General features: G+C 42.6%; 1 protein-coding gene across 3 annotated transcripts in view; it reads right to left on the minus strand.

Annotated features, from left to right (window-relative positions):
* Positions 1-3,472: 3,472 nt before the first annotated feature.
* Positions 3,473-26,002, minus strand: part of GCNT2 (glucosaminyl (N-acetyl) transferase 2 (I blood group)) — an 83,115-nt gene continuing 60,585 nt past the window's right edge. For 2 of the 3 annotated variants that reach the window (XM_072729154.1, XM_025999376.2), the window contains exons 2-3: positions 10,843-10,935; positions 3,473-6,064 (exon numbers count right to left, since the gene is read on the minus strand). In XM_072729154.1, coding sequence (XP_072585255.1) covers positions 5,874-6,064; positions 10,843-10,935 — 284 coding nt within the window. In that variant the 3' untranslated portion in view covers positions 3,473-5,873. Of the gene's footprint in view, positions 6,065-10,842; positions 10,936-24,519; positions 24,656-26,002 lie in introns of all 3 variants that reach the window. The other variant, XR_011995690.1, reaches the window with a different exon arrangement.

The raw sequence follows: 26,002 nt of genomic DNA on the forward strand, positions 1-26,002 counted from the left end.
ATTATGCCCAAATTTCCCTTCTACAGTTTGACACTTGACACTGTCCATCAGCTTCTGGATTTTGTATTTTCTTAAGAACCCTTTATTTTTGGATCATTCAGCCCATTTATCTGATATAACTCTTCCCAAGGATCCTTCCCAAGATGTAGGTTAGGCTTCCTGGGCTCAGCAGTAGGACTCATCAGATTAGTCTTCCAGATAGCTACAGTGGGTGCCCCACTTTCTAAGTGTGTAAGTGTTCCTCATGGAAAAGTGAGCATGGACAGCCTCACCTCTTACCCTCCTGCTCTCAGAGATAGCGCTGTTAGTCCTCTTTCCAAAACCAGAACTTGGCTCTGAGAGGTTGACTTCTGGTCTATTTTCTGTTGGTGCTTAATCCCTAAGCCATCCTGACCAGAAGAGGGAGTAGTTATGATAAGGAACCTTCCAGCTCAGTCAACATTAGTCTCAAACTTCAATTGCTTGCCTAGTCTGTTCAAATGGACCCCTGCTATAGTTTCCTATTTGGCATAGACTACTATCGACTTACTGTTTAAAAAGATTAGGAATAGTAACTTTTTGCTCTTATTTCCTGAAGTAATATATGCAAAGAAAAAATTTTAAAAACCACTCACCCATAAATTGCACCAAGCAACAAAAAAGAGATAGCAACCTATATATATATATATATATATATATATGAATCATGATATATTTCAATGTATATTTATTTCCTAATATTCTCTTCAATAAATAGTATCTACCAGAAACCTATATCAAAACTCCAACATCATGCACAAAAGTTAACATGCCCTTTAATGTTGGGAATAACTCAAGGATAACTGCTATCACTGACACCATTTTAAATTGTATCACAAATTTTTACCAATGTAAGAAGACAGGAAAAAGAAACAAGAGGACTTAATATTGGGAAGGAAAAGACAAAACTGGTATTTATAGATAATTACCAGAAAATGTGAGGTATAATAGATTGAGAAACTATTAGAAAACACATTGAGGGGGTGGTGCCTGGATGGCTCAGTTGGGTATCCAACTCTTGATTTCAGCTCAGGTATCAGTCTCGGGGTCGTGAGTTCAAGCTCCACATTGGGCTCCATGCTGGACATGAAGCCTACTTAAGAAAAAGAATGGTAAGAGATTTCTTGTCTTGCCAGAGTAGAGATCTACCATAATGTTTGAAATGTCGTTTTGGCATGTGGATAGACCAAAAAAATCAATAGAATTTGATTCTATTGGGTGGATAGATTCCAGAAAGAGACTCCCAAATTTATGAGAATTTAGTGCATAATCTTCAAATCATCCGGGAGAAGATGGTATTGGCATAGCTGGTTTTCCTTAGCAGAATAAAAATTTAGGCGTCTACCTGAAATCATATGACAAAATAAATTCTAAATGGTTGAAGTCTCGAAGAGTTAAACATAGAGGGAAAACAAACAAACAAACAATGGGAGTTAAAGAAAAAAATATAGGTAAATTTTTGTATCATCTTTTGTGTGGGGAAACACACTACAGGTGAGGTTCTCCAAAAATCAGGCTCTAAAATGGAGATTAGTGTGCAAGGGAGCTCTTCACATTCAGTACTTATGGAGGAATGGAAGGCATTGGGATTATAGAAAGAAGCTGTGCTGTGATACAATTATAGTAAGGCCTTGCTTCACCCCAGAGAGCTAATCAGATGCTATGGGCCCAAGTTAAGGTGAGGGTATTGGCCTTTATAGCCCCACACCCTCCTGGCATTGGGTGTAGGCTGATCCCAGATGGGACGTGACCTGGGATGGGGTCACTTTCGTAGGCTGAAGGTAATTCCCAGAGAAGGCTGACAGCCTAAGTCCTGAGAAAACCCCATTTGTGCAGTGCACCATCCACACTTGAGCAGCTTGGATCAATTTCTTCCTATAAACTTAGGGAGCAGCTCCTCCAAATCCTTGGAGTGTCTTTTCTTGGGGGAAACTAACAAAGGGAAAATTAGTGGAATGACCTACAGCTTCCACCATTGCAGCTGGTCTTGAAGCCCTAAGATACCCAATGTCTCCTTCTTCTCTCTCTCATTCCAGATTCTCCATATCCTTCACTAGCACCTCTGCTAGTCTGTATGGCCTACTCGGTGAGGTGATCCAGACCCTCATCTGAGAGTCTGAGCCTCTGATCACCATGTACTTCTCATGCCATTGCTATTGTACTTGTCATGCATCCTCAAAACTGAATAAGAGAATAGTAAGAGTTGCTTGAGTGGAGCGTTGTGCAATGCCAAAAAATAAGAGTGTTCAAGAAAACACCCACAGTCTTGAGGATATGTCAAAGAGATTCAGGAGCTGACTGAAAGAACTACCTATGGCCACAGCTGGAACAATTGGAGGAATTGTATTATAACCTGAAGTTTAAAAGAAACATCTATGAGCTCACATTGATATAAAATTTTAAATAAATTAGTAAATTGGGGGAAAGAGAAAAATCTCCTTTTTGATTTCTAAATAATTTTTGTAGGTATTCTACTCTAAAGAAGGTGGAGCATAATTCCCCATTCCTTACGTACAGTTGTGAATAATGACTTGAGTACTATATGGAAAGGGGGAGAACAGTAACTCTACAGTGGAGAAACCTGACAAACACTACTTAAGTCAGGTGATCAAGGTTAGCCTCAACTCTGAGAAGTCATGTCGGTAGAATGTACGCTTTGTATGATGTGATGAAAATGGCACTTCACCTCTGTGGTCTTCTTCCTCCAAACCCAAAAGTGCAATCTGATCATGAGCTAAACATGAGACAAAACAGGGGGGCAACTTTACAAAATGCCCAACTAGTACCCCTTAGGATTGTCAAGGTCATCAAAAACAAGAGAAGTCTGAGAAACAGTCATAGCCCAGTGAAGCCCGATGATTAAACGTGATGTGGCATTCTAGATGGGATCTTGGAACCAAAAAAGGATATTAAGTAAAAATTTAGGAAATCTAAATAAAATGTGCCATAGTAACATAATATGTTGATAATGGGAAACTGAGTGGGGTGTGTATGGGAACTTTCAGTACCATCTACCATTTTTCTGTAAAACTTAAGCTATTCTAAAATTAGAAGTTTTTTTTATTTTCATGTATTTTTTTAAGATTTTAAGTATTCTCTTCACCCAACATTGCGCTCAAACTCACAACCCCAAGATCAAGAGTCATGTGCTCCACAGACTGAGCCTGCCAGGCAACCCTTTATTTGTATTTTTTTAAAAAACACTAGAAGAATTAGCTTGTTAAACATGGTCTTTAGTGGATGTTAACCAGCCATCAAATAAGAATACACAAAAACGGGCACCTGGGTGGCTCAGTGGTCGAGCATCTGCCTTTGGCTCAGGTCGTGATGCTGGGGTCCTGGATCGAGTCCTGCATTGGGCTCCCCCATAGGGAGCCTGCTCCTCCCCCTGCTTGTGTCTCTCATGAATAAATAAGTAAAAACCTTTTAAAAAAATACACAATAGCCCCAAAGGTGGAAAACAATATATTAATTTATTTCCAAGACAATAACACAGAACATCATTGCAAACAAGGACGGATTTAGTAGTTTCAGCCATCCCCATGGGCTAGCAGAAACCCACTCACCCAAACACTATAATCTTCCAATATTAAAGTATTTAAGACCTAGAGATGACCAGCAAGACATGTAAACATCTTCTATTCCAAAAGGCTTCTCGTTCTAGATGAGAAAGATCCAGTGTAAAACATTTCTTCTTCTCAGGTGGGGTCATTTAAAGAAGTTTAAAAAAAAAAAAACTCCACCATTAATTCCAGGCGTGTTCCCTATGCTCTAACCCTTTAACACTCCATACAGCTCCATCTTTTTCAGTAGCAGGAAGAAAAGAAGACTTACTTCAAAGGCATTCCCATAAATATGATTAATATTCAACAGGCACAATCACAGAAAAAAATAATAAAATTGTGTTAATTAAAGGTATCATTAGTTACAGCAACTTTTTCTTCTGTTAGAATAAATAAATATTGAGGAGCTCAATGGATTTAGGAGTACAAAAGTAGACTTCACATTTTTCTGAGGTGACGGCATGTGTTCTCATTTAACACTGAGACCATTCATAAAACCCACCCTCTCTGGTATACTAAATATGGCTTTATTTCACCTTCTCCAAATCTTCCACCTTAGGAAACTGAACTAAGGAGATCAATGAGAACATCCCAGTCCTCAGAGAACTTGTTTCCTAATGCTTATTAATAATTTCTCTAAGACTACTTACTTCATCTGCAAAATGGGGGTAATCACGTGGGCCTCCCAAGAGTGTTGTAAGGTTTTAATGCAATGAGCCATAAGGGAGTTATCGGGATGCCTACAACACAACTGGCTTGAGCTTCTATTCCTTGCCTTCTTTCTTTGGAATCCTCTCTGATTTCAATATTGATTTCTTTTTTTTGTAATATTTTTAAAATTTATTTGAGCGATAGAACAAGTTGGGGAGAGGAGTAGTGGGAGAGGGAGAAGCAGACTCCTGCTGAGCAGAGAGCCTGAGGTGAGACTCGATCCCAGAACCCTGGGATCACAGCCTGAGCTGAAGGCAGATGCTTTAACCAACGGAGCCACCCAGGTGTCCCTAGACCTCAAGTTCTAATTACTCATATCCTTGGCCTGATCTCCCAATCTACAACCCTGCACATGAACGTGTTAAAATATAAGCAACCCATGAGATTCTCTAGTGTAGCCTTTCCAACGTTGATGCTATGACCAAGAATTTTAGAGTGGAAAAGCTCTGTCTTCCTTTTCTCCTGTGTCAAACACGGGTCTGGCCTACAATAGACTCTCAAGAAATATTTACTGGCTGCATGCTGAATGAATGAATTGGATAAAGGAAGGGGATGGGGGTTAAGTGACACAAATGCTCATTCACAATTGAAAGCTTTTAAAAATCTAGGCACTCTTATTAGCACTTAAGCATTGTAAAGCTACTCAGAGACTACTCTCTGAGGATAAGCTACTCAGAGAATACTCTGGAGTCCTTAAAGCCTCATGGCATAGAATTTGGACTCCATTGTGCAGGTAAGATCACTTTGGTGGGGGTGGAGGGTGGTGACCGAAGAGGAAAGGGATTCATTCTGAGGTTAGAGACTTGGGACAAGATCCACGTCATAGCACCTGTCTTCTAGAAATCTCTTCGTTCTGTGGGAAAGTTTCACTGTTCTCCACAGAAAACAATGGCAGAGGGACTACAGTGCATTCTGACCCACAACAAGAAATGCCCTGTTTCCCTGGGATTCCTTTGCTGAAGCGGCGGGCAGTGGCCACTGTCTAAAACAGCATCCCACCTTCTGTCTGTGACTTTACCTCCCATGCAGAACTTCAGACACAGTAAACCGGAAGGGCTTGGGAACAAGACCGAACTCTCCATTCTGTAGCTGAAGTTGTAAAGGAGATCGCTGAGTTGCCCCAAGAGCTGTTTCTACGCTTATGTGTGACTGAGCAAAGGGGGGTGGTGTCCATGCACACGTGGCTATAGATCTGTCCTAAATGATTCCTTCTTCAAAGAAATGCACCTATTTTCCTAAACAGTATTATCTACGGTTCTTTTCATGAGAACATTTCCCGAGGATGAGTATCTGGTGCAAAGGTTTGATGCCAGTTAAACTGACCACTGAGCAGGACCTTAGCCCGCCGTAGAAGGGGCATCAGGAGGCTGCCAGGGGGGCCAAAGTGCCAGCATCGCCCTGCGCAGTCATCCTGATAGCAGAGTCCACAGTGTCCGGTGGATGTTTTCACGGGGGATAGCACGGCCAGGTCCTGGGGCTGCCACCTTGCTCGGGCAACTCTCAACACCAGCAGGGCAACGCTCTCTCCCAAAGAGAGGCTCTTCTCGGCTGCGGGGGCCTTGGAGCCTGCGCTCCAGAGGGTCAGAAATACCAGCTGGGCTGTATCACTGTTTCACTCTGGTTCAGAGTCCTCTCTCGAAGCCTCAGCTCCAGGCATTCCACGGTGAGGGGGTAGGTCCTCAGCTCAAACTTGTTAGCGAAGAGGCTGGGCGAATCAATCAACCACTTCAAGTCCCCGTTTCCATAGATACAAATGCCACGTACGTAGCGGCCTGCAGGGGAAGCATAGGAGACAGTGAGGACACACTGGTCTTCCAAAGTGGGGGGCAGCTGCCCCGAGGTAGAGGCTCGCCTGCCTACCGAGTAGCCAAATGTGTGCCAAGTGCTATGGGATTCTAATGGAATCAGATCGTGCAGGCCCGACCCACAAGGAAGTTAAGCCCTTTATGGGAAGACAAAGGGTAGGCATACATACTTAAAGAACAGCAGGGTTAAACAATACAAGGCAAGGACACAATAGGCTTCACCAGACAATACGTGTATTATCAAATGACAGTGATGGATGGAAGGTTCTAGAAGGGTACAGATGGGAGAGGTTGTTATGGGTTGCTCTGGTCGAGCCTGTTCTTTGAGCCCTGGCCTCATTTACCCAAGTATCTACTTTTATCTCTGCTTGCATGAGAATCAACCTCACTGGTGTGACCCGTCAGGCCTCAACTCCTAACCCCCTCCAAGTGTTCCCCATGTAACCCACAGCAATCCTATTCCTCGGGGCCCTTTCTCCTCCTTTCTCCACAGCCCTCACCCAATCTATCAGCAACTCTGTAAGCTCCACCTTCAAAATACAGATAGTACATGAGCCCTTCCCACCACCTCCACCTCTACTGTCCTGGCCCACCTCCACCTTCCTGTCTGAATTATCACGATGGTAACTGGACTCCGTCTCCACCTTTGTCTGTTAGTCTATACTCAGCACGACAGCCAGAGTGACTGTCTTGAATATAATAAGCACATCATGACGTCTCCTCTGCTCAAAACCCTCCGAGGGCTTCTCATTGCACTTGGAGGAAGAGCCGAAATTCCAGCAATGGCATCAAAAACTCCTCAGAGTCTGGCCTCTACCTCCCAGCACCTGCTCATTTGCTTACAACCCTTGACAAGCATTGCTCACTCACTGTGGCCACACTGGCCTCCTTTGCCGGCTCTGTGCACACCAGGCATGCCCTACTCGAGAGTCTACTTGGCTCTGCCCCCCTCTCCCCTTCCACCAGACCTCCCAGAGGCTCCCTCCCACACCGCACCCCGGGATCTGCCTCAAGGCCGTGTCCTCAGTGAGTTCTCTCTGACCCCTCTTTCTTCCTTCCCTGATTCATTTTTCTGGGCTCTTGTCACCAGATAATTATTTATTGTCTCTCTCCCTAGGCTAGAACATTAGGTCCAGAAGAGCTGGGCCTTGAATCTATTATGTTCCTCTCTGCATCCCTGGCATCTGGGACAGTACCTGGTAACTATCAGGTGTTTTGCTAATAGCTGTTGAAGGAAAGGACAGAGAATGATGAGTGGAGAGTTAGTGGAAGGACAGACCTGTGGGGAGAGGGAGCGGCATCAGGGGCACGGACAGTGGCTTCACTGGGGACAAGGCCTCTGGAAAAAGGTGCCGAGGTGGGAATTTTCTGGTAGAATTGGGAGTTCGGTTGGGAAATGTATTGGGAAAAGAATGGTAGGACATCGAACCTCTTTTCTAGAGGTTTCTTGGCATGGAGTAGAACAATTACAGTTGACTAAAACAAACTGAAGGGCTGGGCCCTTTTTACTCCATAAATAGGGAGAATCTTTGAAGGTCTCTGATTGGAAGACTCAAATGGTGAAACAGACTTTAGCAAGATGAATTTCGCAGAGCTTTGCAAGGTACATTAGGAATCAATCATGAGGCCACAGTAACAATTTAATGTAAACCAGAGAGCTGGTTCAAAGTTAATGGTGGCCATGAGTGGGAAAGGAAGGGATTAGAACAGAGGAGGGGCTGGCAGGACTTGTGATTAATCTGATGTGGCTGGGAGGAAGTACAGGGGAGAGTGGAAACCTCAGGGCACAGAAGCCAGAGGTATGGGAAGTCAGAGAGGAATGGGGGGCGGGGGGGGGGGAGTGGTGGTGCTGACAACTGAATACACAAGCAGTGTGCCCATGCTTAAGAAAATAAACGACAGATTGTTGCTGTGCAAGTGAAGTAGAAGTAGCACAGACAACTTGGTCTTCAGGCCAGAGGCAATCTTCACACACTTGGCAGAGGGAAAGGAATCACTACCCAGCAGCCCAGAAGGCAAGGCAGGAATGCATGGAGAGTGAGGGGATCACTTAGAGGAGCCTGCACAGAGCTGAGACCCCAGATGGTGACCCTAGTTGTGAGGATGTGTAGCTTTTCTTCAGGACACAGGAAGGAACAATGAGAGGGTGAGATGGAGGGATGGGCATGACAAACTGGTATGGGGATTTTGATCAAATGTCTTGAAAAGGGACGCCTGGGTGGCTCAGTGGTTGAGCATCTGCCTTCAGCTTAGGCCATGATCCGGGAGTCCTGGGATCAAGCCCTACATCGGGATCCCCACAGGGAGCCTGCTTCTCCCTCTGCCTATGTCTCTGCCTCTCTCTGTGTCTCTCATGAATAAATAAATAAAATCTTAAAAAAAAATAAATTAAAACCCCCCACAAATGTCTTGAAAGTTCTTCCTCAAGTTGAAATCATTATCTTTTGAGAGTGGGAAAGGCCATTTTAGCGTAAGATTGAATTTATAAAGCAAGCAGGAAAGATGAAAAGGACACCAGGAAGATAATGAGATCCAAAAAAAAGAATAAGTAGGCAGCCAGGAGGGTCTAGCCTCCCTCTTGGGGCTGAGTTTGGGACAATTCTCTAACAGTCTCCAGTAAGGCTTTGCTTAGGGAAACACACGTTGTAAAGCAGATGGTGGTAATTGTCAGGGATAGGAATTGACCTTGTAGGGTTAAATGCAGGGGAATCTGGAATGTTAAGTAAGAACAGCATGGGACGGCTGACCCAGTACACAGGCTGGACAAGGAGTCCTCTAATCAGAGGACTTGGTCATGAGCTGGATGTGCTCATTTCTCCTCTGGAGAAAATACGCTGAAGAGCAGACTGTATGGTGATGTGAGGGTGTTGCCCTCCACAGTGGAAGAGGATGCTCAGAAAGACAGGGGACAGGGACCGGGTGTGAAAAAGAGCTGCAGACAGGCAGCCATTAGGAGGTTTTCCTCAGAAACATCAGGTCAATGAGATGCACCTGAGAGGGAAGCCAGAGGCTGCGAATGGACAGACAGGCAGACAAGTGGAGGAGGCCAAGCTTTGTAACCATGGGGAGCAAATGTCAAAGCCTCGCACCTACTTACTCACTTAACCACTCACTCACCTCCTGTTATGAGCTGAATTGTCCCCTTCCCCAAATTCGTATGTTGAAGTCCTAGCTCCCCCCACCCCCAGTACCTCAGACTATGACCGTATTTTAGACAGAGAGCCTTCAAAGAAATATTCAAGTTAAAATGAGGCCGTATAGGATGGGCTCTGATCCAATATGAGGGATGTTGGTATAAAAAGAGATGAGGACCCAGACACACCCAGAAGGAAGACAAGTCTCTCAGGAGAAAGAAAATCTGTAGCCACCTTGATCTCCAACTTCTAGCCTGCAGGAGTGTGAGGAAATAAATTTCTGTTTTTTTTTTTTTTTTTTAAAGATTTTATTTACTTATTCATGAGAGACAGAGAGGCAGAGACAGGAGAAGCAGGGTCCATGCAAGGAGCCTGATATGGGACTCAATCCTGGGACTCTGAGATCACGCCCTGAGCTGAAGGCAGAAGCTCAACCACTGAGCCACCCAGGCGTCCCTAAATTTCTGTTGTTGAAGCCACCCCGTCTCTGGTACTTGGTTATGTTAGCCCCAGTTAATGAATACCATGCTCGCTATGTACCAGGCAAGAGAGTGAATGGACTGTATAAAGTCCAGGACTGATAAAAACCCTTCTTTATAAAGTTCTGTGGAAATGAAAAACTACTTAAACTTTCTCATTCTTGTTATTTGGAGAACTATCTCTTTTTAGTGTTGCCTGCCATCATGCAACAAATTCCTCAGGGCAGGGAGGGGCAGAGGCTGGTGTGAGGGGTAGGGGAGGCTCCGGCTTGCCCTGTGGTGAGAGCATGATCTCACTTCTCATCCTGACCACTTTCCCTTCTAACCACTACACTCCCAAAAGGAACAGAAAGATGAATAAATAAGAATAAAGCAGAAACTAGCCAGAAAGTACCATGATAAGTTGAGCCTACCTCTATACCCCCTCATTGATCATGAGCTGGAGAACATCAGTGAGATACTTAAATTTACTTTTTTTTTTCTTCTTCTTCTTCTTTTTTTTTTAAGTAGGTTCCAAGCCTAGTGTGGAGCCCAACGTGGGGCTTGAACTCACAACCCTGAGGTCAAGACCTAAGTTGAAATCAAGAGTTGGCTATTTAGAACTGGAGGGTATTATGCTGAGTGCAGTAAGTCAATCGGAGAAGGACAAACAGTGTATGTTCTCATTCATTTGGGGAATATAAATAATAGTGAAAGGGAATATAAAGGAAGGGAGAAGAAATGTTGGGAAATATCAGGAAGGGAGACAGAACATGAAGACTCCTAACTCTGGGAAACGAACTAGGGGTGGTGGAAGGGGAGGAGGGCGGGGGGTGGGGGTGACTGGGTGACGGGCACTGAGGGGGACACTTGACGGGATGAGCACTGGGTGTTATTCTGTATGTTGGTAAATTGAACACCAATAAAAATTAATTTATTAAAAAAAAAAAAAGAGTTGGCCATTTAACCAACTGAGCCACGGAGGCACCCCCTATATTGACCATGTCTTGAAGCCTCTGGTTACTCTAAGAACTCACAGATTATTCTAAATAAACCAGCAGTTCTCTCCATGAGAACCCCTGTATTCCACAATGACCTTCATGCCAACACCAACAAGCAAGTGCAGCCTCCAAGTGTGGAACTAATGGCTCACCATGGCAGCCTCCATGTTTATCTTCCATGTCAATCCACTTTATAGCTCTGAGGTTACCAGTCCACGATGCATTTGGCATGGATCCAGGGACACCTGCATATTAATAAAGAAGAAAAGGAGAAATGAGAACCAAGAGAGAAGGATGTCATCTCATCAATGAAGCCTCCAAGTTTTGCTTATTTTTTTTTTTGGTAGGTCATCTTTCAGGTTAGATTTTCCATCATCAGTGCAAGACCTCAAAAGCTTACGGTATGAATATGTGGGGGTCATGAACTCTACCTTGCCACCAGTACAAAAAATACATATATATATATATATATATATTTTTTTTTTTGTCATCACGTGTGCCCAAGTCTACAAAATGAAGTTTAAGAAATACCATAGTGTGAAATCGTAATGCAGATAGCGGAGTTGGGGGATTTGGAGTTCTCTCTCAATGGCCTTTAACTGAATTGACTTTCAATCCTAATATTCTACAGCTTTGTAGGATTTTCCAGATGACTTCTATCTTAAAATGAAAGCTCAGAAAGCAGGCTGCCCTTTGTGCTAAGTGCTAATAAGTGAGAGAAGAGACGCCTGGGTGGCTCAGCGGTTTGGCGCCTGCCTTCGGCCCAGGGCGTGATCCTGGAATCCCAGGATCGAGTCCCACGTCGGGCTCCCTGTATGAAGCCTGCTTCTGCCTCTGCCTATGTCTCTGCCCCACCCCCCCTTTGTGTTCTCTCATGAATAAATAAATAAAATTAAAAAAAAATAAGTGAGAGGACTTCCAGGGCTACTCTTACATGAAGTTGCAATATTAGGCAGAAGGAAAATAGTTTGTTCACTACTTATAAACTCAAATCCCTTAACACAGTACCCTTTATAAAATTATTTTAAAATTTTTACACCCAACGTGGGGCCCAAACTCATGACCCCAAGATCAAGAGTTGCATGTTCCACTAAGCAGCCAGGCGCTCCCAACACATGATCCTTTTTTATTGATTAAAGTGCTTTTTGAGCATTTGGTGTTGCCAAGCATTGTGCTAGGCCCTGGGGAGAGAGAGACAGAGACAGAGACAGAGAAGGAAGACATGATTCTCCAACACCCAGTGCAGATGACCTGTTGACCTAAAGTAGTAGGTTTCAAGGTTTGAGTTTCTCCTAGGATGATTGCACTGACCTATACCCAACTTCTCTATTTCTTTCAGCTGTTCTTTGGCCAAAAGTTTAGTGGCTAACCCATTATGTAACTCGTTATCTAACTCATCTTTGAAATGTAAAGAGCGTTAAAAAAGGAGAGGAGGACTTTAGGTCACCATCTGGCTAAGCCAGGGCTTTTTAACCTTGGCATTATTGACACTTTAGATGGGATAATTCCTTGTGGTAGGACCTGCCCTGTGCATTGTATGATGCTTAGCAACATGCCTGGACCCCACCCATCAGATGCCAGTAATACATACCCCTCAATTTTAACAATCAAAAAACATCTTCAGGTGTTGCCAAATATCTCTGGGAGGAAGTGGGAGTGGGCAAAACTGCCCCATTTGAGAAACACTGTGCTAAACTATTTCTTTTCTTTTTTTTAGTATTTAATTATTTATTAGAGAGACCATGAGCAGAAGGGGCAGAAGGAGAATCCCAAGCCGCCTCCCCACTGAGTGTGAAGCCCTATGCAGGGCTTGATCCCAGGACCCGAAGATCATGACCTGAGCCAAAATCAAGAGTCAGACGCTCAACTGATTCAGCCATCTAGCTGCCCCTGTGCTAAACTATTTCAAATTACCCTCTCCATCTCAGTAAATTTTGGATAAGTCACAGAGATTAAAGGGTCTATTTAATTCTAGAGAGTAATTTTACCCCCAAAGATTTCCATTACTGGAATGCAAGTATATGGGAATCAAAGGTAAATGCAACAGAAGAATAAATACTTTGCTTCATAAGAGCTCCAACAATTTTCACCAGTGGGCAATGCAATCTGAATGTCATTTTGATGTAATGGCACCATACGCATGACATCTGTACCCAGACTGCAATAGTCCTTTCTCAGAAGACCCAGTAGGCGGAATAATGCCCCTACCCATGACATACATTCAAGTCTAGATCCTAATCTCTGGAACTTGATATTATGTTATGTTACAGGGCAAAATGGAATTCAGTTTGCTAATCAGGTGACCTTAAAATAATAGGAGATTATCCTGAATTATCCAGGCTGGCCCAGCCCAATGCAATCACGAGGATCTTTAACAGTGGTCTTGGTTTTTTTTCTTTTTTTCTTCTTTGTGTGTGTGTGTGTGTGTATGTGTGTGTGTGTGTGTGTGTTTACCATTTGAAGGTAGAGAAAGGAGCTAAGGAACAAGGGTGGACATTAGAAGCTGATAAAGGCCCAGATCCTACAGAAAGGAATGGAGCCCAGCTGATGCTGTGGTTTCAGTCTGGTGAGACCCGTGTCAGACTCCTATCCTACAAAATTATAAGATAATACATTTGTGTTTAAACTGCTAAGTCTGTGGTAGTTTGTTCCAATGGCAAATAAAAAATTAGTATACATACTAATGAGAAAAATATTATCCAAGATGATAGATATTTTTTAATAACTGAGCAAAACCAATATCTTTCCTAAAGTTTAATTGGATTAGGCACATAAACATGTTTCCTCTTTAGAAACATTAATAAAAATGTGCATTTTCAGAAGAAGAAAGCTCTGTGCTTTTGCCCTGATGTCACATGACATTATATGATGATCTAAATCAAGAATTGTACCAAGGTCTCCCAATTAAAATTAAATTTTGCATAACCTTTCCTGTAAATGGCATGAATCCTTACCCTAAGGGCTTGCTATAAGACAGATTCTTTTCTTCTCACTGCCAAACACAGAAAGTCTGCTTAGAAATATTGAGCGGTCCCCAAGAAAAATACCATTTATTTAGCAATATTTCTATTGCTTTGATTTGCATTTATTACTTTAAAAATCACTTTAGCAAAAAAAAAAAAAAAAATCACTTTAGCATTTGCCTTTCCCAAAAGAAGCTTCCTTTATTCTGCTGCTGAGTACTCCAGGTGGGGGTGGGGGTGGGGGTGGGGGGGAGCTTTCCTGCCATTGGGCACCAGGCAGGGAGTCTCATGCCTGTTGGGCATCAAGGTGGTGGGAACTTCAAGGTGCTCTCTGGAAGCTCCTGAGCCCAAGCCCCTGGCCAAGGGACACAGGCAGGAAGTGTCTAGTGTACCAGGGCAGGTGCCGCACAGGTGTTACAATGTACACATTGATAACGAATAAAACAAGCCTTGGTTAAGTTGGGGGGGGGGGGGGCGGACCAGGAAACAAAGAGATAATGTGGTATATTTACTTGTGCCAGCAAGATTAGCTGACACAGAAGTGATGTTTATGAGTCTGTTTTAATGAAAAGCTACCGCAGAAGAGTGTGAAGAACACGCTACCATAACATCAAGTCCCTACTTTCCTTTACATGATTACAGTCTTGAAAGGACAAGGTATTCTTTTCCTCATTCATTCTTACCAATATTGATCATCATAAACAGACTCTTCCTCAAAAACACATTTCATTATTCTAGAGATAAGACGGTGACATTTATAATTAATGACCACTGTCTGTAAAATACACACACAACTGTGTGAACCTCCTGCTCATGGAATTACAAACCTCAACTTTCTTTCTTTCTTTCTTTCTTTCTTTCTTTCTTTCTTTCTTATTTATTTAATTAATTAATTTATTTATGATTTTATTTATTTCCTTGAGAGAGAGAGAGCACAAGCAGGGGGAGCAGCAGACTCCCTGCTGAGCAGAACCTGATGTGAGGATTGATCCCAGGACCCTGGGATCATGACCTGAGCCGAAGGCAGATGCTTAACCAACTGAGCCACCCAGGTGCCCTGAAACCTCAACTTCTATACTTTCTGTTTAATGACAAATCTCAAGCACGTCTGTTTAAATACTACTCATATCCATGCATACAAAATTACCTTCTTTTTGTTATATATGTATTTTAAAGATTTTATTTATTTATTCATGAAAGACACACAGAAAGGCAGAGACGTAGGCAGAGGGAGAAGCAGGCTCCAGGCAGGGAGCCTGATGTGGGACTCCATCCTGAGACGGCAGGTCATGCCCTGAGCCAAGGGCAGGTGCTCAACCGCTGAGCCACCCTTGTGTCCCTTGGTATATTTTTTTATTGGAGTTATGATTTGCCAACATATAGTACAGCACCCAGTGCTCATCCTGTCAAGTGCCCCCCTCAGTGCCCGTCACTCACTCTATCCCCCTGCCCACCTCCCCTTCCACTACCCCTTATTCAAAAATTATATTTTTAAAAGTAGAAGAGGGGAGAGGAACAAAGTCAAATTGTACTGTGTCTTCTCTTGCAAAGAATCCTGAGGTCCAGAAATACTGGTCAGGAGGGGGCACAGCCTCTGGTTTTGCAAGTGTGGTGGCTGCAGGCCCGGGCACTTGGGCATCCCCTGGGAGCTCGTTAGAAATGCTGAACCTCAGGGGCACCTGGGTGGCTCAGCGGTTGAGCATCTGCCTTCCCCTCAGGTCATGATCCCGGGGTCCTGGGATCGAATCCCGCATCGGGCTCCCTGCAGGGAGCCTGCTTCTCCCTCTGCCTGTGTTTCTGTCTCTCTATGTGTCTTTCATGAATAAATAAATAAAATCTTAAAAAAAAAAAAAAAAGGGAGTTGAATCTCAGACATTCTGCACCAGAATGGGCATCTTCACAAAGATCCCCAGAACCTCCTGGCACACGAGCAAGTCTGAGGCACTCTGGGCTGTAACCAGCATTGCAAAGAGGACACAGCTTCTGTCTCCTGTCTCCCTGAGGCCCCTCCCTCAGCCTTCACCAGGTTGCCATCTACCTTTTCTCTCTCCTTTGCCCGCATTTTGCCCTCCTGAAGACATCTGGTACTATGTACCTGCCATCCTTCAGTTAATTTAACAAACCTGTCCCCACCTCAGGGAACACAGGCCTGTGAGCAGACCTCTCAAATTATCACTTCCTTGAAGACGAGCAGCCCACCTCGTGTGGGAAAGGCCACTTTGAGCAGAAAATGGGTCCTCATGGTGCCTTTGGCTTCACAGCTTTGCGCCCACGGGGGATTCTCGGTCCCAGATAAGGGAGTGAGCGAGTGTGGCACACAAGGGCTGCCCATCAACTCAGTCCCTGGGGATGACGGTAGGACTGCTTAGCTTGTCTGTGGGTAAGACAGGCCTGCTTGCCATCTTGGCTTCCCACCAGGTCACTGTACTTGGAGGTGTAATCATGCTCTACCTCTCGGTATCAAAAAGTATTTTTGATACCCTCTTAGCCCGGGCCAACCTGTTTCAGTTTGCCCTACAGCAATTGCTTAAGTGGCCATCAATCAATCACCCAATTCTCCACATGGGGCCTGGGGCCTTCCAAGGAGCTTAGGGAGGTGATGAAACTCTCAACAAGACTTCTGGTGACTCCAGCTCTAATATCAACTCAATGTGTACGCTTTTTTTTTTTTTTTTTAAGATAATGTGTCAACATTCATATGCTCCTCTACCTCCTAAAAGTATCTACTAAGCATAATTTTCTCCCAGAGATTGACCTGAGGCGGACACCACCCCTAGCCCAACTCACACATCCCATCATGGAACACACTGGCCTTCTCACTGGGATTGGGGGACTTAGCCCTTACCCCAGCTTTGTCACTAACCAGCTGTGTACCCTGGAACATCATTTAACGCCACACAGACTCACCTTTCAAATGAAGTATAGAACAGATCAATGGTTTTTCAGCCTTTTAGACTGCAATCCACAGAAAAACAACTCGCAGGCACACATGCGTACATGAAGTAAACAAGAGTTTCACAAACTACTTAGGCGTATTACGTGCGATGCACTTGTTTATGTTGTATTATTTCCTCATATTAAAAATTCTGGTCTACACCTACTAAAGTGATTTCTGGATCCACTTATGGGAAAGAGTGCTTCTTAAAGATACTGGACTGGATGACTGTGTTGTTATTGCTGTTATGACTATGCTCATTATTACTTGCCAGGATTCTAGGAGGGTAGTTATGAGGTAGATGGATAAAGGCTACCCTCAATTCACCAGTCTCCTAGGAAGGGTCTATTTTGCATTATTTCTAGGATAGGACAAAAAGAAGGCAGCAGTATCATCAGAGAAACCACTTTAAGCTATAAACCCCAATTCTCTCATTTGCTCTTCATAGGCTTCTTTAAACAAAATATTTGAGATGAGTTTACACAATAATCAAGAATGTTTTTCTTGGAGCTTAGCCACTATTAGTCAAATAGCTGCATTTGTTGAATAAATGAATTCTTTGAAATGCAAGCTTTATTTATATTGACTTGAGTTTCTCCTTGTTCTTACACAGGGTGGTCCTCATTTTGGGAAACATACTTGTGGTAACAAATTCCAGAAACTGCGTCTTACCGATGCTCAGATATATACTTTTTAATGTATTGAACAAACAAGGAGTTTTGTTTTTAAATGTCAAAAGCCAATGCCGATGTCAATGTATTGACAAGGGTTTTCTCATAAATTACTGGTGGTGCTCTAAGTTGTTATAACTCTCGAAAATCAATTGGGAAGTATGTAGGGAAAGCGACTATAATCCCCAATTCCCTTTGGCCCTTTAAACCAACAGCTGCAAAATAAGCGGAGGAACTAAGCTTTTAAGTGTAAGTATCTGTATACGAAGATGTCCATTTCGACATTATTTACACATAATGATGAACAGCACGGGCTTTGAGGTTAGAGTCAACATTTCAAATCCTTATCTTTGCTATGACTGGTTGTATGACTTTGAACAGTTAGCAATCTCTTTAAGATATCATGTAGTAATCTTCAAAACCTTACAGGGTTTTGTGAATATTAAATGAGAGAATGTGGGGCACCTGGGTGGCTCAGTGGTTGGGCATGTGCCTTGGGCTCAGGTCGTGATCCCAGGGTCTTGGGACTGAGTCCTACATCGGGCTCCCTGCTCAGTGGGGAGTCTGCTTCTCCCTCTGCCTATGTCTCTGCTCTCACCCTGTGTCTCTCTTGAGTAAATAAATGAAATCATAAATAAAAAATAATACATAAATAAATAAATAAATAAGAGAACGTATGTGTTGTGCTTAGCACAGGGCTTGGCATACTTCACTAAATAAGTGGTCGAAAGCATAATCCCTCTATTAAAATCATGGGGACAGCTGTAGCTGTGGAAGAGATTGCTTCTTTACTAGAAGCAGAAGCAAGTTTACCCACCTTGGTGCTACAGACATCTGGCTGGACAATTACTGTGGGGGCCTGTCCTGTGCTTTGGAGGATGCATAGCAGCCGCCCTAGTCTCCCCTGGTCTCTCTGCCCTAGATGCCATCAGCAGTCCCCACACCTGTCCCGTCCTCCTATCTCCCACTCCCTGCCCTGGTGATAACCCAAAATGTCTTCAGATGTAGCCAAATGTCCCCTGGGAGGCAAAACTGCCCTGACTGAGAACATGAAATTGTACATTATTAATAAAATCATGTAAATATTTGTGCATAAAATGAACATATTCTTTTTAGTTTACAAAACCTTCTTTAATGTTCTTGCTTTTATACTTCTAATATGTTTATTTATGGACCTCCAAGGCTTACTGGCTTTGCTGACTTAGTAACTGTACTTGCAAATATCCTAAGACTAATTCAACAAAAGAAAAAGAAATGCACAATGTTCACTGGTGATTCACTTTAACAACAACGACAAAAAAAAAAAAAAAAAAAAGGAAAACTACCTAATAGGGAAATGTAGTTTGGAGTAATGCGTAGCCTTTTCATTGTTGGTTGGGGTCATGTGTAGCAATAAAAAGGTACGTTTTTGTTTTTACCTACAAAGTGTTGCTCGTTACTCAGCTAGGATTTTTAACACAAAAAACTTACTAAAAGAGATCCTGTCTTGTTTCCTATGGATATTTTCTAGAGTTCTGCTGTCTTTGAGATCACAGCATAGTATCCTTAAAACGACACCCGTCGGGGCTCCTGGGTGGCTCAGTGGTTGAGCATATGCCTTCGGTTCAGGTCCTGATCCCGGGGTCCAGGGATTGAGTCCCACATCGGGCTCCCTGCATGGAGCCTGCTTCTCCCCCTGCCTGTGTCTCTGCCTCTCTCTGTGTGTCTCTCATGCATAAATAAATGAAATCTTTAAAACAGAACAAAACAAAACAAAAAAACCCCACAACACCTCCAGTTACTGTCAACAAATTGATTCTTCTTTGGTTGTAAAAGGAAAAGATGAAATGAGTAAAGGAAGAAAAACCCAGAATTTTAGACTTGAAGGGATTTTAGACATTTTAATGTGCTCTAATATTTTAACATATTCCTTCTCATTGGCATGCTGTGAAAACTAGAGCCTAGGAAACTTAAGTGAATTGCCTAGGCGTGTGGACGTACTAAATAACTTACTGATTTTTTTTTTCAAGATCAATTACCCAGTTACTCAGTTTTCTTGAATGTTTCTTGTGTTCTAGACTAGATGTTGAGGGTAAAGCTATGAACGAGATGTTCTTGGAGCCTTTGGCCTACTGTAACCAGAAGGGCTTATATTTATTAATATTTCTACTAGCACCTCAGACACCTATATTTGTCTTTCCTGGAGAGTGAAGAACAGAGAAGGTCAGTGACACATTTAGGAAGGTGGAAAATCTTTGACCCAGAGCAGTTGACGTTTCACTACAATCCTGACCTAAAGGCTGACCTTGATCCATTGACCCTCTGCCTACTTTTCTCTTTGGCTGCTTATCACCTTTACATCTTGTGAAATACTCTTTTAATTATGGCACATTTTTCTAAGACGGTGAAGACCTTCAGTTTCACTACTTCCAGGCTAACAGGCTGTCAACTTGCCTTTCTTTCCTCCACTAAACCATGTGACAGTTTTCAAAATCCTTCACTTTCCAATGAACCCAAACCCACTAGTGAATCCCTTCCAGCCAAGAGTTGGCCATTTGGTGCAGTAAGGGAGCCCCCAACTGATTTCCAATGGACCAGGGGTTCTTTAAACAATACGTGGCTTATAACAGTGATGATTCCCTTTGCTGGCACTGTCCTAATTCAGGGCCTTGAGATCTCTCACCAAGAGAATTATGATTGCCTCCACTCTGTTCACTTCATTGGCGATGGCACTACATGGCTTTTTCTATAATCAGCGTTGACCTTGTGCCCTCCTCTTTTATTTTATTTTATTTTTTAATTTTTTAAAAAAATTTTATTTACTTATGATAGTCACACACACACACACAGAGAGAGAGGCAGAGACACAGGCAGAGGGAGAAGCAGGCTCCATGCACCGGGAGCCCGACGTGGGATTCGATCCCAGGTCTCCAGGATTGCGCCCTGGGCCAAAGGCAGGCACTGAACTGCTGTGCCACCCAGGGATCCCCCGTGCCCTCTTCTTTTAGTGAGGGATGCAGGAGTACTTTGAACCTCCGGCCCTGTGTCTGTTTCTTCAAGCCACTCTGAGATGCTTACCCACCAACCACTCATCCCCCAACAAATGAAAGCACATTCAGACTTGCCATCATCCCAAACCTCTCCTGTGGGTACCCATCCTACATCTTACAAGAATTGACTCCTTACACCATTACTCATTTTACAGGGCTGCTTCTGCCCCCACCCCCCCACCCCTGGACCTGGTGTGACATTAATCTCCTTCCTCAAAAGCTTGACTCTCAACTGGTATTTTTAACTTTTTTGCTTCAGACTGTCCCTAGTCAAGCAGCCAGCCCCAGCTGGCTCCTCAGAACAGAAACCCTATCTGGGACCATTAGTTCGATGCTATCGTTCGCATCTGGCCAAGAAGATATCGAAATACTGACCATGACAACAAAAGGATTGTTTCGATCCTGTCCCTAGACTACACACAACAGACTGGCAGCTCATAAGCCACATCCGATCGCAGGCCTATTTGGTTCAACCCTCGTAGAAGTGGAGGTTGAACACTGAAAATAACCCAGAAGGTTCCCCACAGAAGTTTGGACTGCCAGTGTCCCTTGACAACAATTCTCTGGGGCTTTAAGAAGCCAGGAAATCTCCTACCACCCTGGTCCCCCACCATGCTCCACTCACTCATATTGTCTATCCGGCCCTGTCAACATGTAGTTTGTAATACTCAGTTTCTAGATAGACCTCATCTTTCACGCTGCTCACCTCACCGTGCATCACTGTCCACACACACTGGGCTGTCCTGCCACCCTTTTGGGAATTCCTGAATTGGTCTTCCATCTTCACTGGTCAGGGTAAGGTCCAGATACTGGTGTTTTTGAAAATGCCCATATTATTTTAATGCATAGCTAGAGTGGAGAACACTTGTTCTTCACAGAATATTTTATTGAACATCTCTTCGTAAGGATAATACTTTTTAGCTTCTCAAATACCAACCATTGTGACTCAGTAAGGAGCGATTTCATTTTTCACCAAATAAAGCAATTTTAAGTTTTAGGGATTGTAAAAGCACATAAAAGTTCAAAGAGACCAGTTGTTTATTTTCCAGCTCCCCCAAATTAGCCAGTGTCAAGCTTTCTGGCACATCCGCCTGGTGAATCTTTCCTTTTTCTCTTCCGAAAAATATGACTCATTAATTTGTGAAAAACTGAACCCTGGTCATTAGAATGGGTTCAAATAATGCATAAAAGTACAAAGAACAAAAGCAAAAGTTAAAAAAAGAAACCAAAATGTTACAAAATCTTACACCTACAGATAACAATCATTAAGAAAACACAATTTCATAAGAAACAAGTGTTGAGGATGTGGAGAAAAAGGAACCCTCATGCACTGTTGGTGGGAACGCAAACTGGTGCAGCCATTGTGGAGAACAGTATGGAGGTTCCTCAAAAAGTTAAAAATAGAACTACCCTATGATCCAGTAATTGTGCTACTTACTGGCTATTTACCCGAAACCCACAAAAATACCCTGCTATTTCTAGCAACATTATTCACAATAGTCAAATTATGAAAGCAGCCCAACAAGTGTCCATCAATAAATGAATGGATAAAGATGTGGCATATTACTTAGCTACAAAAAAGAATGAAATCTTGGGGGATCCCTGGGTGGCTCAGCAGTTTAGCGCCTGCCTTTGGTCCAGGCCGCGATCCTGGAGTCCCAGGATCGAGTCCCGCGTCAGGCTCCCGGCATGGGGCCTGCTTCTCCCTCCTCCTGTGTCTCTGCCTCTCTCTCTCTCTCTTTCTCTCTCTCTGTGTGTATATCATGAATAAATAAATAAATAAATCTTAAAAAAAATGAAATCTTACCATTTGAAACTATATGGATGGAGCTAGAGGATATTATGCTTAGTAAAATACATCAGTCAGAGAAGGACAAATACCATGATTTCACTCATACATGGAATTTCAGAAACAAACAAACAAAAAATGGGCAAAAAGAGAGAGAGAAACCAAGGAACAGGGTGATGTATGGCAGTGTTGAATCACTATATTGTACACCTGAAATTAATACAGCACTCTATGTTAACTATACTGGAATTTTTTTTTTTTAAAAAAAGCATTTCATAAAGCATCTTCTTAGACAAATAAATACTTCCATGTCACCTTAAGACTTCAACACAGCTATTAACTAGTTGACTAACCTATATTGGATATAGATTGCAAATAACCTTTCACAAGTGGCTTTTACCATGGGGTGCTGGGGCGGGCACCTGGTGGCTCAGTCAGTTAAGCGTCCAATTCTTGATTTCAGCTCAGGTCATGATCTTAAGGTCATGAGTTCAAGCCCTGAGATGGGCTCTACACTGCTGAGTGTGGAGCCTGCTTAAGATTCAATCTTTCTCTTTCTCCCTCTCTCTGCCCCTCCTCTGCTCACATGCATGCTTTCTCTCACTCTCTCTCTTAAAAAAGAGACTGGCAGCTCATAAGCCACATCCGATAGCAGGCCTTAAAGAGAAAGAAAGAGAGAGAGAGAGAGAGAGAGAGAGATGGGTTAGGGTTCTTTAAATGAGTCTGGACAGTCCTTATGTACACATTTACCACTTTCATGGGTTTATCAATTCAAAAAACTGTTTCCTTAGGACTTAAGTTTTGATAGATTCTAGAAATTAGAGATTCTGTTGTGACTTACAACATATAAACATCAAGTACTATCATTTTCTCTGTGATTTAAACAAATAGATATTTGCAGCTTCAATTAAGTTATTTGCCCTTCCACTTAGCGGGATGAGCACTGGGTGTTATGCTATATGTTGGCAAATTGAACTCCAATAAAAAAAAATTTTAAAAAAAGTTATTTGCCCTTCAAGTGGCATTTCCTAAATTTTATGTGACTCTTTCAGATAAAAGCATTCACCAGATAGACCTCTTCTCACTCCATTACACGATAAAGGATTTCATGTCAGGGTCGCTCTCTATTGGAGTCACCAGAGCATAGCATGCCCTGTACTACTTCATTTGTTGTCTGGGAAAAGGTTCTTAACAAATCCATTAGACAAATTTTCATCTTGTCCAGGAAACACTATCTCCTTCACCTTCAAAACAAGGACCAGGCTACAACCAGTTGGACGTAAATCAAGAATTATTCGTAAATTGTAAAACATTCCTTCTAATTCCATGTAAAAGCAGCCAAATAAAAAATCATGCTGGCATTAAGACTTGCCGAATTTTAATCCCTATTTTTCACCCCAAGACAGGTCCAAAGGAGTTAAAGGTCAGTGGTAAGTTCCATTTGTTGCTGCATGTACCGGGGTATATATAAAGGTTGCTAATTCTGGAAACTAAGTGCCTATCCATAGCAAGCCATCTTTTATACAGAACTGGAGAAGTAGTTCTTCTGTTTACAGTCTTCTTCTGCAAATATGAGAAACATCTAAATAAACTTTCAAAAGAGAAGAAACATGGGAGGAAGAGTCTTGGGATGTGCCCAGGTATGTGGGTATCCCCCACCCTCCATCCCCTTTCTTGCAACCCCTATTCTGCAGCAGTTTTTAGAAATACAGAAAGTCACAGGACAGGCCTAGCATTTCTTCTGGAAACATCTATTGAACCTGAGCATTTGGATAAGAAGCACTGGGCTACAATTCGAAGTTACATAACAACACAAAGACAGGCAAAAGTCATTTAAGGGGTGGGGATGGCTGTCACTCTTGGAAGTGCCTGGAAGGGTTTCCTGGAGTGCTAGCTTTAACATATATTCTTGTGCAGGTTACTCAGGTAAGGACCAGCTTGAAAATTCAGTGATCAATTCCAATAAGTGCAGTTTTATGTATATGTAATATTTCAGTAAAAAGTTTAGGAATGTTATTGATGTGAAGGAATGTGGTATTTTTATAAATTTGTAAAATAAAAGATGAGACTTCAAAGAAACTTTGGCCCCTTCGGTTCCTTGCCTGCCCCCTTTCCTCTGCCCAGGGTCATCCTTGGGATCACAGTGCCCATTTTGAGTGTCCAGCTTTCAGTTTCCGAGGCCCTGATTTTTAAGTACTTGATTTCTATGTTAATTATTTCAATATTTTAGAAACTCTGATTTACGGACATATTTAGATCAAGACCAATAACTAATACATCGTTCAATTTATAGTAAAAGATAAACTCAAGCCACCTACAAATCTAGACAAATCTTCTATATGAGTTTTTTTTGTTGGTTTGTTTTTTAAGTAGGCTCCACACCCAATGGGAGGCTTGAACTAACAACCCTGAGATTAAGAGATTAAGAGTTGCATCTTTTACCTACTGGGCCATCCAGGCGCCCCACCAAATGAGTTCTGATAAGAGATCATATTGGGATGTTGTGACTTGCTCATTATGATGTCCTCGTATGCTGACTGAAAGGACTCACAATGGAAGTTTTGTGAGTCACTTGTTTCTGGAATAAAAGTGAAATAGCTTTTGTTATTCATATATTCTTCCAATTAAGTTTGTGATGTTACAAATTAAGTTTGTTATTATTGGATTAAGTCCCAATAAACCCACTCTAAATGGAAAATATCAAGCTGAAGGGTGTCTGGGTGGCTCAGTCAGTTAAGTATCTGCCTTTGGCTCAGGTCATGATCCTGGGGTTCTGGAATCAAGTCCCACATCGGGCTCCTCACTCAGTGGGGAGTCTGTTTCTCCCTCTCCCCCCTGCTCATGCTCTCTCTCACTCTCTCTCAAATAAATAAATAAAATATTTTTTTAAAGTTAAAAAAAAAGGAAAATATCAAGTTGAAATACATTTAATACACCTAACCTACGGAACATCAATGCATAGTCTAGCCCACCTTGAAAATGCTCAAAATACCCATATTGCCTTTGGTAGAGCAATATCACCTAACACAAAGCCTATTTGTTTTTGAGGGTTTTTAAAAAAGATTTTATTTGTTTATCAGTGAGAGAGCACACAAGCAGAGGGAGTGTCAGGCAGAGGGAAAGGGAGAAGCAAACTCCCCACTAAGCAGCAAGCCCCATGTGGGGCTGAAACTAAAAGGGGAAAATCAGAGAGGGAGATAAACCAGGAGAGACTCTTGACTCTGGGAAACAAATTGGGAGTGGCTGTGGAGGGGTGGGAGGATACAGGGTAACTGGGTAACGGGCATTAAGGAGGACACGTGACGTGATGAGCACTGGGTGTTATACTATATTGGCAAATTAAATTTAAATTAAAAAAATAAAAACTCCATTTTGTAGTGTAACAATAAAATTTTTCACTTGAGAAAAATTAATATTATTTTGTTGATGAATTCCGAACACATTTATAGAATCTGACCATTAACATCTATCTTTCAGTATTAGATAACATATATATCAAAATGTTACAGCCTTTTTGCTCCAAAATCTAGAGAATTTCAGAGAGAAATTGTGAGAACCACTCAATGGACAGACCATTGTATTATGACTTGGAAGTCCCATCTTCAAGACCCACTTCAGCTGCTAACGCAGGTGACCCAAACGAATCACCTCACCTTCCTGGGCTTGGTTTCTCTAAGCCTAAATGATGGCAATATCCCTTCCAACTCCAGAATGAAATTACACAAAGTCATCTTGTTTTTCGTGAAGTCACTGTTCCAAGTTCTTTACTCTTTCTAGTATGGTCCATTTAAACCAAAACCAAAACCAAAACCACATTCAGTGAGTACCTTCTTTTGTGTGTCAGGAGGGGCATTCCAGGCTTTAGAGCTACGACTGGAGTTATAAGTTACTAGTTCTAGAGTTATGGTACAGGTAAGAGTTACTA

The sequence above is a fragment of the Vulpes vulpes genome, chromosome 12, assembly GCF_048418805.1.
Source record: "Vulpes vulpes isolate BD-2025 chromosome 12, VulVul3, whole genome shotgun sequence".
NCBI lineage: Eukaryota > Metazoa > Chordata > Mammalia > Carnivora > Canidae > Vulpes > Vulpes vulpes.